General features: G+C 41.9%; 1 protein-coding gene across 3 annotated transcripts in view; it reads right to left on the bottom strand.

Annotated features, from left to right (window-relative positions):
* KLHL22 (kelch like family member 22) overlaps positions 1-13,326 on the bottom strand; it is a 303,656-nt gene that overhangs the window by 279,584 nt on the left and 10,746 nt on the right. For 2 of the 3 annotated variants that reach the window (XM_071445643.1, XM_071445642.1), the window contains exons 3-7: positions 12,604-12,769; positions 10,770-11,488; positions 9,470-9,662; positions 8,573-8,806; positions 5,147-6,307 (exon numbers count right to left, since the gene is read on the bottom strand). In XM_071445643.1, the coding sequence (XP_071301744.1) occupies positions 5,909-6,307; positions 8,573-8,806; positions 9,470-9,662; positions 10,770-11,488; positions 12,604-12,769 (1,711 nt within the window). In that variant the 3' untranslated portion in view covers positions 5,147-5,908. Of the gene's footprint in view, positions 1-5,146; positions 6,308-8,458; positions 8,807-9,469; positions 9,663-10,769; positions 11,489-12,603; positions 12,770-13,326 lie in introns of those variants that run through there. The other variant, XM_071445644.1, reaches the window with a different exon arrangement.

Genomic DNA, 13,326 nt, shown 5'->3' with positions numbered 1-13,326 from the left:
ACTCAGTGCCGGGGGCCTGTCCAGCCGCAGTGGGCAAGGGCGCGACTGAATAAATGCACTGCTCCCCGGAGGTGTAGAAACCTCTGCAAATGGTGTGAGTTTAGCTCAGTCTTGTGACTTCGTTTAATTTGTGCTTTTGGTATTCGTTTTGCTTCAGGGCTGGCAACGTGAAATGAAGCAGCACTTGAAAGAAATGTTCAAATGAGAAAAATGAGAAATAGATTAAGATGTCTGTCTTGAAGCTTTAACTGGACTGTTGTGCAGTGTTATTGCAGCTTTGCTGTCTTTCTTTCATGCTCTGCCTTTTCCAAAAGTTCAGTCATTACACGGTTTTTTTCCTCTTTGTTCCTCATCCTACGTGGGCAGCCAGTGCCAGCTGAGGTGTCTGGATTGGAACATATGGGCTGTGTCTCTGCAGACATTTAGCAGAGTTCAAATCGTGTAAAATGGAAGACTTCTCCAGTGTCATGTTTTAGACAAAACCATCCAGGAAAAGTCTCATCATTGAGATGAAAGGATCTTAAAGCAGCCTCTGAATCCATGCACAGGTATCATTTGACCAGCCGCTGACATCCAGCCATCTCCTGGGTGGAAAACAACAGCTGTTAGTCATGTACAGCACAACAGTGACCTAGACATGAATAATGGCATCTGAAAAGTCACATCTATGCAAAAAAATTTCATCCATTACTGGGAAATCTTACTGAGTGGCTATACCTCTGATCCATTCCTCCTGGTTTAAGTGCTTGTAAGAGTCAGTTTTAAACACCTGTAGACAGGCTACAATAGAAAATGAAGGTTATGATGTTTTCTTGTGTCATTTGAACAGATCTGGCTTGCTTTCTGTTTGACCATGGCCAAAATACAGATTAAAAGATAACAATTGGACTTGCAATAATATGCTAAATAATGTTTAAAAATAATTACAAAAGCTCTAAGTTAGCAGCAGATTTAGTAACTCATAGTATGTAAAAAGTAAATAAAAATTCCTCCTGCTTCATTTAATTGAACTACAATTTTTTAAAAATAAAAATCAAATATGCATAGTGATTTTGGCTCCATTTTGTACAGATAATACTAGAATCCCAAAATAGTTGGAACATGTCAGAAATAGGTAGCATTAATTATAAACCAGTTTTTGTGCAGTACTGCATGGGCCTGGACTGCTGCTGAGGAACCAACACTTCCACCTTCCCATCCAGAGAGGATTCTGAGGCATGGAGAGGTTTTCAGTTTGAATGAACTTGCAAATTAGATGTTCTGAACTTGTGTGTATGCAGGCTGTGTGCATCCTTCAAGGAATTCCCTCCTCAGTTCTAGCAACTGTGGTTAAACTAAACCAGATATTCCAGGTAAAAGATCCCACATTCTACTTCCATGTGAGAAAAAGGTGACTTGTTCATCATTAATGTTTTCTGATAAGACTGGGCTTCAACTCCCTAGACTACAGCCAATCATCCCAGGTGTATTACATCCCTACAAATGGTTTAGGAAGAATGGATGCATGTCTGGTGCCACTTTACCTTTTGAGTACATATAAATACCTTTATGCTCTTTGACTTTACCTGCTGGCAGCTGAGCAGGGCCAGTTTTAATGCAGTGGAGGAGGTGGGGAGCTCCAAAGTGCATCAGCTGCCCATGGAATAAACCTCAGCTGGCAGAATATTCCCTTGAGAGGGGCCTGTCCCTCTTTCCTTGTGCCCAGCTGTTCCTCCTTCCTTTCACCAGAAGCTTTTGATCCCATCAGTTGGGCTGAGTGCCAAATAAATTGTACATGTGGCTCATCCCTAAGTAAAAAGTAAATTTCTGTCAAGGGTAGAGAATAAAAATCCTTATTTTGTTTCAAATGAAGTACTGGGTATGCTTCCAATGCAAAATTAACGACCCTAATTTAAACTAGGAGAAAAATGGGAAAGGATATGTTGGATTTGGAAGTAGACAGCTGGAGAAGAAATACAGTAGTGAAAGCAGTTATGAAATAAAACTGAAGCAATCACAATCACTTCTGCAAATGTGGAAGCCTGAAATACTTCAGGATACAAGTCCACTAATTACAAATCTGGCAAATATGCCTGTACAGCTTTACCTCTGTGCTGGCAGGAAATAGGAAAATAGATCATCAAGGAAGCTAATTACCATTCTTCTGGACTTCCTAATGTATCAGCAGTTTAAGTGTTGGTATTTTGATCACTCAGTTCTGGAAGAGCTCTTTGATTGTTCTCTCACAGACCAGAAATAGCTTAAAGCTTTCTTAGTTCATTGTCCATCTGTCCACAATGTCTTGTTTTATACTGGCTCAGAAAGCTTACTGTAAAAATAAAAAAAGCCTTTTACTGTCAGATACAAGATTGACATATTTAGGACACCAGAGAATTTATAAATTAAAAAAAAATACAGAATCAGCTGGAAATCCCTATGAGTAAATGTTTTTCTTGAGGTAACAGAAAGCTTAAGTGGGCTCATGAAAGTTCAGTTCCTGAAAGGAAAACCAATCAATAATAATTACAGCTCTGTGTATCAACCTGTAATCTTTCCTGCAGAAACCTGAAAAATACTCCTATCAAACCTGAAATCTTTCCTATTTTGTTGACATAGGTAATGGCAGTAAACAAGAAGTGCTTTATGTCTGCTGAGCAAGAGAAAATTGACATTTTTAAAGCAAAGCAATTTTATTATTATTTAGTGTGTGTGTGAGCTTGAAAAAAAGACATGCTGGTCTAAAATGAGCAACTGCTAAAAAATGATTAGGATGGTTTGAGCTAAACTCTGTGGTTTTTTACCTAAATGAAACACATGCAAGTAAGATAGTGCATAGTGTAACTTTCTACAATCATATTTTGCTCAGATGTAAAGGAATTTTGGGGCTGAAAGCAAAAAGTTATATTTTTATCAAATATTACCTGCCCTTAGGGTTAGTTCATGTAACTTAGGCTTATTATACCAATAAGTAAAAATTAGAGAAAAACAATGTAGTGCTAAGGTAGGTGATCATCTGCTATAATTTCCTTGAAACTGCATTCTGAGCTTTATATTTATTAGCTTTGCAGAGCATCAGCTGCAACATTTAGTGAATAATGCAATCACAAAGTAGCATATCCTGATAAATGGAATAGGGATGGGCTCTCTAGAAATCAGTATTCACAAAATAGCATATCCTGATAAATGGAATAAGGGATGGGCTCTCTAGAAATCAGTATTCACAAAATAGCACATCCTGAGAAATGGAATAAGGGATGGGCTCTAGAAATCAGTATTCACAAAATAGCATATCCTGATAAATGGAATAAGGGATGGGCTCTAGAAATCAGTATTCACAAAATAGCACATCCTGATAAATGGAATAATGCTTGGGCTCTCTAGAAATCAGTATTCACAAAATAGCACATCCTGAGAAATGGAATAATGCTTGGGCTCTCTAGAAATCAGTATTCACAAAATAGCACATCCTGATAAATGGAATATGGATGGGCTCTAGAAATCAGTATTCACAAAATAGCACATCCTGAGAAATGGAATAATGCTTGGGCTCTCTAGAAATCAGTATTCACAAAATAGCATATCCTGAGAAATGGAATAATGCTTGGGCTCTCTAGAAATCAGTATTCACAAAATAGCACATCCTGAGAAATGGAATAAGGCATGGGCTCTAGAAATCAGTATTCACACACAGAAGGAGTGCCAGGGTAGAAGGTGGAAACCTTCTCCCCCAAAGTTTTCTCAAGATGTTTCTTTGGCTCATTAATTACTCATGAATGTCTTCTCTTCTCCTCTGTAATCTAAGAATTGGCCTCTCAGGTTGGTTCTTTGTATCAGTGAGTAATACCCTCTAGTGGTACACATAGGAAAAGGAGCTAGACAAAGAATGATCAATTCTTTTTTCATTGTTAAAGAGGCTAAGGAAGGTTTCCTGTAAATAACAAAAATAACCCAATATATATCTTTGTGTAACATCACTGGTCTGTCTAGAGGTGCTGGTTGAAATGGAAAATGCACTGCATTGAGTTGGATGTCAGTCAGAAACAACCACTTGAATCACTTGTTTGCAGAGGAAACAAATTGCAGTCTGGAAGGAATGGTTTAGTGATACCCTGTCAGAGAGGGATGTCCTCACATCTGCAGGCTACATTCAATTCCTACTCATCACAAGTAACTCTGTGGGCAAAACAGGAATATTTATCAGTCTCTACTATTGCAGTGTAATAAACTCTGCATTTCCAGAGCCTGTGTTCAGTCCAGAGTTCACTATCAAAAAAGTACTTTCTGAAAAAGCTCCTAATCAGGGTTTCCTGCAGTTCCCAGGTCTTTGTTTTATTTGCCAATTGGAAAGGTTCAGAGATGGAACTGAAAATTGGCAGTGCTGAAGAAATGACAGTGAAAGAAGTGCTGAAGAAAATTGACAGTGCTGAAGTCCAACAAATGCCCCCCTCTTACCAAGAAAAAGCAATTGAACTTATTTAAACAAACGTGCAAATACTCTTGAGTCTTTTTCCAGCAGCCCAGCCTACTAAAGCAGAGTAATTGAGGTGTGTTCTGAAATCATCTTTAACCAATGTGCAGGAGCTCCCTGCATTTCTCTGAAGTGGCACATCCATGTGCAGTATTTATCACAAGTGATGACACTTGCCTAGTTCCCATGTCATCCTGATTGTCGCTGGTTTTGCCTTTCTGCAACCCCATTATTGCTGTAAGATTTAAAAGCTTTGGGGAGTTTTTCAGGATTTTCTGGTGCACTGATTACTTCACCCCTCCAAGAGGAAGGATCTCATAGTGTTCAGTATGACACTGGTTCAGACTTTAAATCAGCTTCTAACCTAATGTTAAGCAAGATGGGAGTCACCAATTCTTTTAAGGTCCAATGAAGGAAGGATTTACTGTGCCTTATCCTTTTCAGCTGTAGTTCCTGGCATTGGTTCAGCTACTGCAGGGTCTTGGACCAGTGTAATCTTCTGTATTTCTTGTTATCTCATTATTTTTTTCTTTTGCTGTGGCAAACCAATGTCTGCTCTTTTTATTCTCTTGTAAAGCCTATAATAAAAGAATGAAAGAATTGCCCATCTCCCAGGCTGGAGGAACTTTGCCAATCCTGCTGTAGGATATAATGAAACTTTCAGCCACCACATCACTGTCAATAAAACGGAGACAGCAGTTAAAAAAGTTCTGACAAGAATTTATTAATTTTTGGTTGAGAACAATGAAATGTGTCTGACCATGAAATGATGAGATTGCCATATTCTGTACATTCTAGAAATCTTTCCACTGTGTTGACAGAACCTGCAGTATAGAAGTTCAGGAGTGGGTGTCAGTTCACAGACTCTCAGCCAGTTCCAAGGATGGCTGCATGCCCAGATGAGATGAAGGTTCAGACTTGCTACTCTTCCTGTTTCAGTATGTTCACTCTTGCTGAAAACCTAATCAAGCTGTCTGACACCTGGCCCAGGAGGGCAGCACTAGGTGCTACCTTCCTGTATTAAGCTGGCTAGGAAGTTTTATTACCCAAAAGAAAAGAAAAGAAAAAAAATCCCAAGAAGCTATTTTGAGCTAAAAGCTGGAAGGAAAGAAGCTAGTCAAGCTGAGCCTTCTGTGCTGCTTTTCTGTCCATGCTGAAGGCTGAGAAAAGCCTCCTTCAGAGTACCAGAACCTCTATACAACTGGGGGCAAATGGCAGTTGTGTGGTTACTGTAAAAATGCTGCTTTCTGACAGGTGGGCACAAAATGTAAGTGCATTTTGTGCAGGACACTTGCAGATGGGTGGATATTGACTGTGAATGGCATTTTGTGTGAAACACTTATTTTTAAAACCTTTTAATACTTTTATGATATAAGAAAGACATATAAAATCTCTCAAGTACTTTCCCCAAGCCTTCATTTCTTCATCCACTGGCAAAAAAAAAAATAAAATTCAAGTTTTCTAATCATCACTTGAGTTTGAGTTGTCAAATTCCTCCCAATACGATTCATTCATAACTTCTGGTGGAAACGGTGGAAACTCAAAGTCAAAATGATCCTTCATTTGGTCTGCATTGCATTTTGAGAGCCACTTCTCTGTTTCCATTAAATTAGGCCTGGGCAATGTGAGGACACAGGCAGCCATGCCAGAAATGCCATCCTCCAGCTGGGGTCCTTCCTCCCAACAGTCTCTCTCTGCATCATAAATGTGCACATAGTCCACCCGGATTCCCCTGTTGTGGGATCTGCCTCCCAGGACATAAATCCTGTTGTCTAAGACTGCAATGCCTGGCTCTCCATGTCCTGCAGGCAGTGGACATACATTTGTCCACTGATCAGTGCTTGGCTTATAGCAGGCAACCTGTAAAAGAAAAAAGAAAAGAGAGAAGGCAAAACTGGACTTGTATCCTTGGCCATCTTTTTATGCTTGGCCATAAACTTGCAGGCTGGCCATAAGGTAAACTGTTTAGGAAGGAAGATCATCATTCTTCTGACAGTGTGTTGATAATGGAGACAGCATGTGACTGTCTAATGCAAGTACAATGCTCAGCAGAAAATTGTGCATAGCTGCCACATAGCTTTGAAATCACAATTCTGACCCTGCTGCTGGAGTAACAGCTGTATGTCATTCCAAAAATGTGTACAAAACTGAAAGAGATGGGGACACATGCTAATATAAGCCCAGACATAACTGATCTGTTTGCATTAGAGAAGAAATGCTGGAACATACAAATATGACAAAGCTGCTGAGCTGCCTCTGTGCCATGTTGGAGAGCTTCAGATTTCATTGGGTACCTACTTGGCTAACTGCTTTCATTTGTAGGCACCTTCTTATCATTCAGACACACTCTTCAGCTAGATTTAATTCTGCCATCTCCACTGGCTCTAGAAAAACAGACAGTTTTTGTGTCTTCTTTTCAAGTCTCTAGCAGTTCTAGAAGCTGGAATAAGGCTGAAGAGAATTCTCTCCAGATGTCCCTTACCATCAGATACTGTACATTTTAATTGCATTACACAACTGCCATCCAGTACCCCCAAGGAGGGGAATACACAGGAACTTACTGCATTTCTCTGCATTTCTTCTTTTCAAGTCTCTAGCAGTTCTAGAAGCTGGAGCAAGGCTGAAGAGAATTCTCTCCAGATGTTCCTTGCCATAGTGTACATTTTAATTGCATTATACAACTGCCATCCAAAACCCCCAAGTAGGGGGAATATGCAGGAATTTAAAAGTAGGGGGAATATGCAGGAATTTACATCCTTAACAGCTCTGCCCTGCAATTACACATGGGTAATTCAAAAGTTCTCCACTTAGAAAAAGACAGCATAAAGCAAATTTAACTGATGTGCTGCTTACTGGGCATATGCATGCCAGTGAAGTTATCCATCAGAGATGTTTTAAAATTGATAAGAATTCCAAGTGCTAGAGCTGTAATGCTTTGTGGGTGAGACAAAGTGTTCAAGACAGACAACAGTAAATAAATCATTGCCAGTTCTGCAAGTGAGGGAGAGCTCATCTAGCTGAGCAGTTTTATTTGCATACTTAGTAGGACAAAGACATTACATCTAAGTGCCAGCATCCACAAGAAGCCAAGAAAAGACCCAGGTATTGCTGTATTGCACTAAATAGTTGATGTTATGTCACATGGATTGTTATTCCCTTCTCCCATCACATGGTCTCTCCCCCATCCACCCCTGTGCCCCATACCCCCTGCTTACCCCTCCTCAATGGTATCCCATTGGCTATGGTCCTCTTCCCCTGCCCCCATTCCCTGGGGTATAAAAGTCCCCTGCAAGAGGGGAACCCTCTCTTTTCTACCTGGGGGGTCACCAGAGTCTGAGGTGTCCCTTCCCAACTAACAAACAGGACACTGGTTCCCACGTGGAGAAGAGCATTTCTCATCTTTTGCTTTGTCCATGTAAGACTGTGTGGGCCAGTGTGGGAGCCCAGAGCATCCCTCTGGCTGTCCAGGATGGCCAGGACCCCTGCCAGGGGGCTCAGAAGCCCTGGCACAGAGCCCAAAACACCTGTGGGTTTGATTGTGACCCATGGAGCAAATCACCAACCTTAGATGAAGATCTGCAAGCCACAACAGTTTTAGTAGAATATTAGTGAAGTTATCACGGGGTGGAAAAGTAGATTTTAGGATTTTGGTATGGGGGTTCAGGAGGCAAGATGGAGGGAACTGGGTGTGTCCAGCCTTTCCCCTTCTTGGTCTCCATCTTCTGCTGTGATGGTGGCACTTTTGGATTGGTTTAGAGTAGAAGCTCACTGTCTGACATAGGTGATGGGTATTGGAAAGGAATTGTAAACATTGTACAGGTAGTTTTTAGTACAAAGACATAACTCTGCCCTGGGGGCAGGCAGAGTGCCTGGAACTGTCCTGCTGGACGGACCTCAGCAGGGCAGGAGAAAATTTTTTATAGATGAGAAACAATGAACAACCTTGAGACTGAGAAATGAAGAGCCCTAACTCCTTCAAGCACCAGGCTGGGAAAAGAGACTCTTAACAACCTTGGGGTCACAGCGACCCAGAAAGGCCCCAAGAGGCCAGGGTCCATAGGTAGCCAGAGTGGACTCAAGAACAGCCCGAGAGGTGTGGATCTTACAGGGTGTGAGCTCTCTCACCTGGTGCACGTCCCTCCTGTAGCCCGAGTCGTTGTTGCTGCCCCCGATAACGTAGAGCTTGCCCAGCAGCGCGGCCATGCCGTGCCACGCCCGCCGGATGGGGCCGTCTGCCAGCACCTCCCAGCGGTCGCTCCTGGGGTCGTAGCACTGCAGCTCCTTCAGGTAATCCTCTCCCCTCCTGCCGCACGTGATGTACATCTTCCCGTCCAGCGCCGCTCCCGCGTGCGCGTACACCTGCACGGCACAAGCACGGCAAAGCAACAGCTTCAGCTCTGCATCTGTGCGATTCTCCCGGTTTGGAAGCAGGGAATAGACGTGAAGGGAGTGATATTGTCGTGAGTTATGCAGAGAGCAAAAGGAGAAAGGATTTTCTTATGGACAGCTCGCTCTAAGATATTATAATTGTGAATTTCTGAATGAAACACACTAGAATTTCTAAAGCTTCCAGAAATGCAGCATTCTATGTCTTTATTGTTCCTTCATACTATAACTTCACTCCCTAATCTACTTGGAAGCCTTTTGATTGGTGATTTTTCTTATACAAGCAGTGTTATCAGGAATGCAAGTTATTCTACTTAGTAGCACTCAGTTCAGGCTTTTTATATTTCCAGCAGTGACACACATTTATTATTTGTTTTATTAATAGCTTTAAGGATTAACACTATAAATGCAAGCAAAATCAACAAGAAGCAGTAAAAATAAGCATTTGACTGGAAAACATAATTTACATATGCTATTATTTCATTTTCTTGTCATCCATTTATTGCATCGACAGAGTTTTACTGCTTTCCATCTGAATATCAGCGAATTAAAAGTTACACCTGAGAAAAACATCTAGCAAGCTTAAACCAGGAATTGGGGGACTGTGGTAGTGTGTGTGGCTAATGCACTCCTTACCTCCTTCTTCAGAGGTGTCACATATTCCCAAGTGTTGGTTTTAGGGTCATACCTCTCCACTTCCCTCAGGTCTTCATGGTAATCTCGGCCTGCGACGGCATAAATATAGTTGTCCACGACACAAACACTGAAGTCAGCGTGCTCTTGCAGCAGGGATTCGATCTTGAACCATCTGTTGTGTCGTGGGTCATACCTTGTAAAAGAATGGATCAAAGAAAGTTATTCCTGCAGCTGCAGAATCACTGCAGGAGTACCAGACAGCTCCGTGGATGTGGGTTACTGCACTGGCTTCAGCTGAAATTGAGCTCATCTCTAAGTGATGCGAAATTTGGCCTTGTCAGCATTTTATTATTAGCAAAGTTGTTTTGTTCTATTTATAGAAGATGTAGTTTGGCTGACATAATCATGCTATCAAAGCCTAGGTTTTCCATTATCTTGTACACTGCTGTCAGGTTACATATCACAATCTCTGTTTGCACAAAGCCATTCTACAAGGTAACACAGTCTAAAAATAGCACAAAGACTCAATCTGGATCTTCTAGAATGCAAGGAGGGCATAAATATGTGGTGGGTTCTTTGATTCTTTTCCCCAAATATCTGCTGCTCAAAGTGAATCTCATTATTCACTTTCATGTCAAACTATCTCTCTCATCTGGAAATTTTAGTTACAGAGAATTGAAACTATGCATGCCATAAAATAAGAGCAACTCAGCTAAGACTTGTAAAACTGAGCACAATATAAAAACAAAAGGGTTTATATCTGGTTTTGCAATGTAATGGGCATGAAGGTCTAAACCTGCTCGTCCCTCCTGCTCTTCCCTGTCACACAGTAAAATAAAAGGACTCTGGAATGCTGCTATTGTGCACACAGATTCTTGAAAATCTGTTAGTAATAGCATTTTCTTGAAAAACCTTTTGTACTGGGACAAAAACTACACATAGAAGACTTCCAGAAAACGCTAGTTAGAGAACAACATCTAGACAGCCTAGAGTTCAGGCTCATTACTGCTTCCCACACCTTTAATACTTCCCTCCTGCAACAAGGCAGAAAGAAGCACAAGTAATACTCTTGAATGAGTAGCTGTTTCTACACTGTCTGGCTCAGCTTTGTCTCACAAGCACTGCTGGGAGCTTCCTGTTACTATGAAGCTCATGAAATGAAGCTCATTTCTTGTGTTTTCTTTCAGTGAGGCTCCTGATCTTTTGGCTGGCAAGTGTACTGACTGTCTGCTGGCTTACTGACTCAGAAATGGGCAACAGGCTGGCAATAAAATTAATAGCAGGATTATCCTTTTCTTACCTCCAACACCTGCTCTCTGCTCGAAAACCCCTTTCATTGTTGTCTCCACCAATTAAATAGACAAAATTATTGAGAACAGCAATCCCTTGGTTGGACATTCTGGGGGCTAGTGCAGCTGTAAAGTGCCTCCACTCCCCCAGCGAGGGGTCCAGATACTTGGCTTCATCACTGAGGACAATGGATGGAGTAGAATACATCCCTCCAAATCCCACTACACACTGGAACTCTGATCTCAGCTGTGACTTGGAGCTCTGAAGCATTGGCTGAAGACATTCATTCTTGTGGTACATTAATGCATCTGCAACTGCATCTTTTAAAGGACATGGAATTAATTTGTCATGAAGTCTTTGCAGGGTCTGGAATTCCATCAGAGGAAAACGAACTGTCTCAAGTAGTTTAAGGGGCTCCATCAGGGAGACCTGTTTTGTTTCCAGTTCCTCTGGAGAATAATGATAAAAAACTGCCCCATCATAAACTTCAGACTCATGGTTAACCTCCAAACGGTTGCTGCTGAGGAGGGAGTAGACCTTCTGCAGGGGCAGCTGTCGGTACACCTGTGTCCTTGAGAAGGCTGTGAAGTTCTTCAGAATGTAGGAGTCCAGCTGCTCACTCAAATGCTTTAAGTCATAGTGGTCAGCTAGTCTGTACACATCAAGGATGTTCTCTTTATCTACCCAGGACATGAGGAAATCACAACAGAACTTAATGACTTCTGGAATCTGTAAGAGAGAGAGGTTTTTCATTTCAGACACCACCTGCCCCACACTTGAGAGAGGGGACTGAAGCCTGGGATGACTGTGAGGAAATTGTCCATGAAATGGCTGCTGAGCACTCTCCTCACAGTCTGAGCACCACAGTCACTTGTGCCCTATTCACCTTTCCCCAGAGAAACAACTCAGCACGGGTATGTGGATGAATATAACACAGCTCTTGTAGCCATGCTCTGCTGCAAGGCTCAGCTGGGCCTCAGGTGCAGCAGCAATGTGCCTTCCAGGACATGTGGGGCCCTGGGCACTGCCTGCTCTGCTGCCTGCCTGGGAGCAGCCAGCAAAACACACCCAGGACATGGTGATACAGTCACTCTCTGCTTGTTCTTCCAGAGCACTATAGACATGCTATATCAAAGATTGTATCTGTAACAAATATTTCACTCAAGAGCATAGGAAGCCATTGGAAAGGAAAATGAATATTTAGTATTGTCTTTTGAAAGCAGTTTGAAGTTGTATCTGGCAGGAGGAACAAAGAACTAACTGCTGTCCAGGAGCCCCTCTGCTAACAAAGTGTGTAAAAACCAACCAAAGCAAGCACTCACAAAGTTTAGGATTTAGTACCAAAGCCTTGTGCAGCAGTTAGCTGCAGGGGAAATTAGAGAAAAAAAAACCTTGTCTTAAAAGCACATGAACCCTGCACTTAGTGCAAACCATAGTGGCAGGATTTCCTGTAGTGATGGGGTCAGGAGAGGCCATGTGGACTCACCTTGAGCAGCACAACAATTTCTGAGCAGCAAACCCTATTCCTAACCATAGGCCAGGGATTTTCTGTTTCAGGGAAGCTTTCACAATCACCTCAGTGAAAGTGAATGTTATATAAAATACTCCTCTAGATTAAATGAGTAATGTTTTAACAAATGAAACCATTGGCCAAATGAGATGTTAAGGACCCATTCATTGTTCCTAGCCTCCCACAGTTACTTCCAGTAGATACAGCATCCCAGAAATCCTTCTTATCATGCCCATGCTCACCTCTTAACCCTCCCTCTAACCAGATATCCATGTTTTCTGTTTCTTTCATCATTGCTTTTGTTTCTTTTTTGTCACATCTCCCAGGACCTCACCTGAAGCTGACAGGCTGCAGCTAAGGTTTCCTGTACACTGTTCACACTGAGTTCCAGCTCAGAAGTGTAAATGAAGTTCAAGATTTTACACATTGCATTGTAGGAGATGCCATGAATATGAACTTCTTCTTGTTCCATCTCTCTCAATCCTCCTGCAAACATTCCTCTGCAAAACAGACAATGGCACATGCTATGGCAGATTTGCATTGAACCTATTTCCAGTTTGCTCATCTTATGTTGTCCTGGGAACATAAAAAATATTTGGAAATACAAAAAGCAAGCTAGACACTTTAATGTGATTACCTCTTCTCCAAGTTAAGAGTACAGGCCTTTAGGACCTAAGAAAGTAACACTTCATTGTGCAGGAAAACAGTAGGGGCAAGCTAGAAGGGACAGTTCCCAGGTGAAGGATTTAAATACCCACCCAGTCTCTATGGGTAGTCAATGGTCAAAGGCAGATACTCTGGGTGTGGGAGAAGAGGAAACACAGAAGAACTCAGGACAGTGGGAATTTTATTCCAAGGTAGAGCAGTTCTTCCTTCAGTTAGAAATTTGTCTGGATTGACTTGGGTGTTTGCTCTATGAAAACAAAGGAACTGCTCATCAAATTGCCTGGTTTAATGGCCACTGAGTCACCCTACAGGCACACAGCAGTGACCCAGCTCCAGTGAGTTTTTGTGTATTATGAAATGATCACCACCACAGGCAAAGTCTTATAATGCT

Source organism: Agelaius tricolor, unplaced genomic scaffold (assembly GCF_023055355.1).
Source record: "Agelaius tricolor isolate 1412-34295 unplaced genomic scaffold, bAgeTri1.0.p SCAF_20, whole genome shotgun sequence".
NCBI lineage: Eukaryota > Metazoa > Chordata > Aves > Passeriformes > Icteridae > Agelaius > Agelaius tricolor.
Note: the sequence above shows the minus strand (reverse complement) of the source record. Positions and strands in the feature narration are given on the sequence as shown.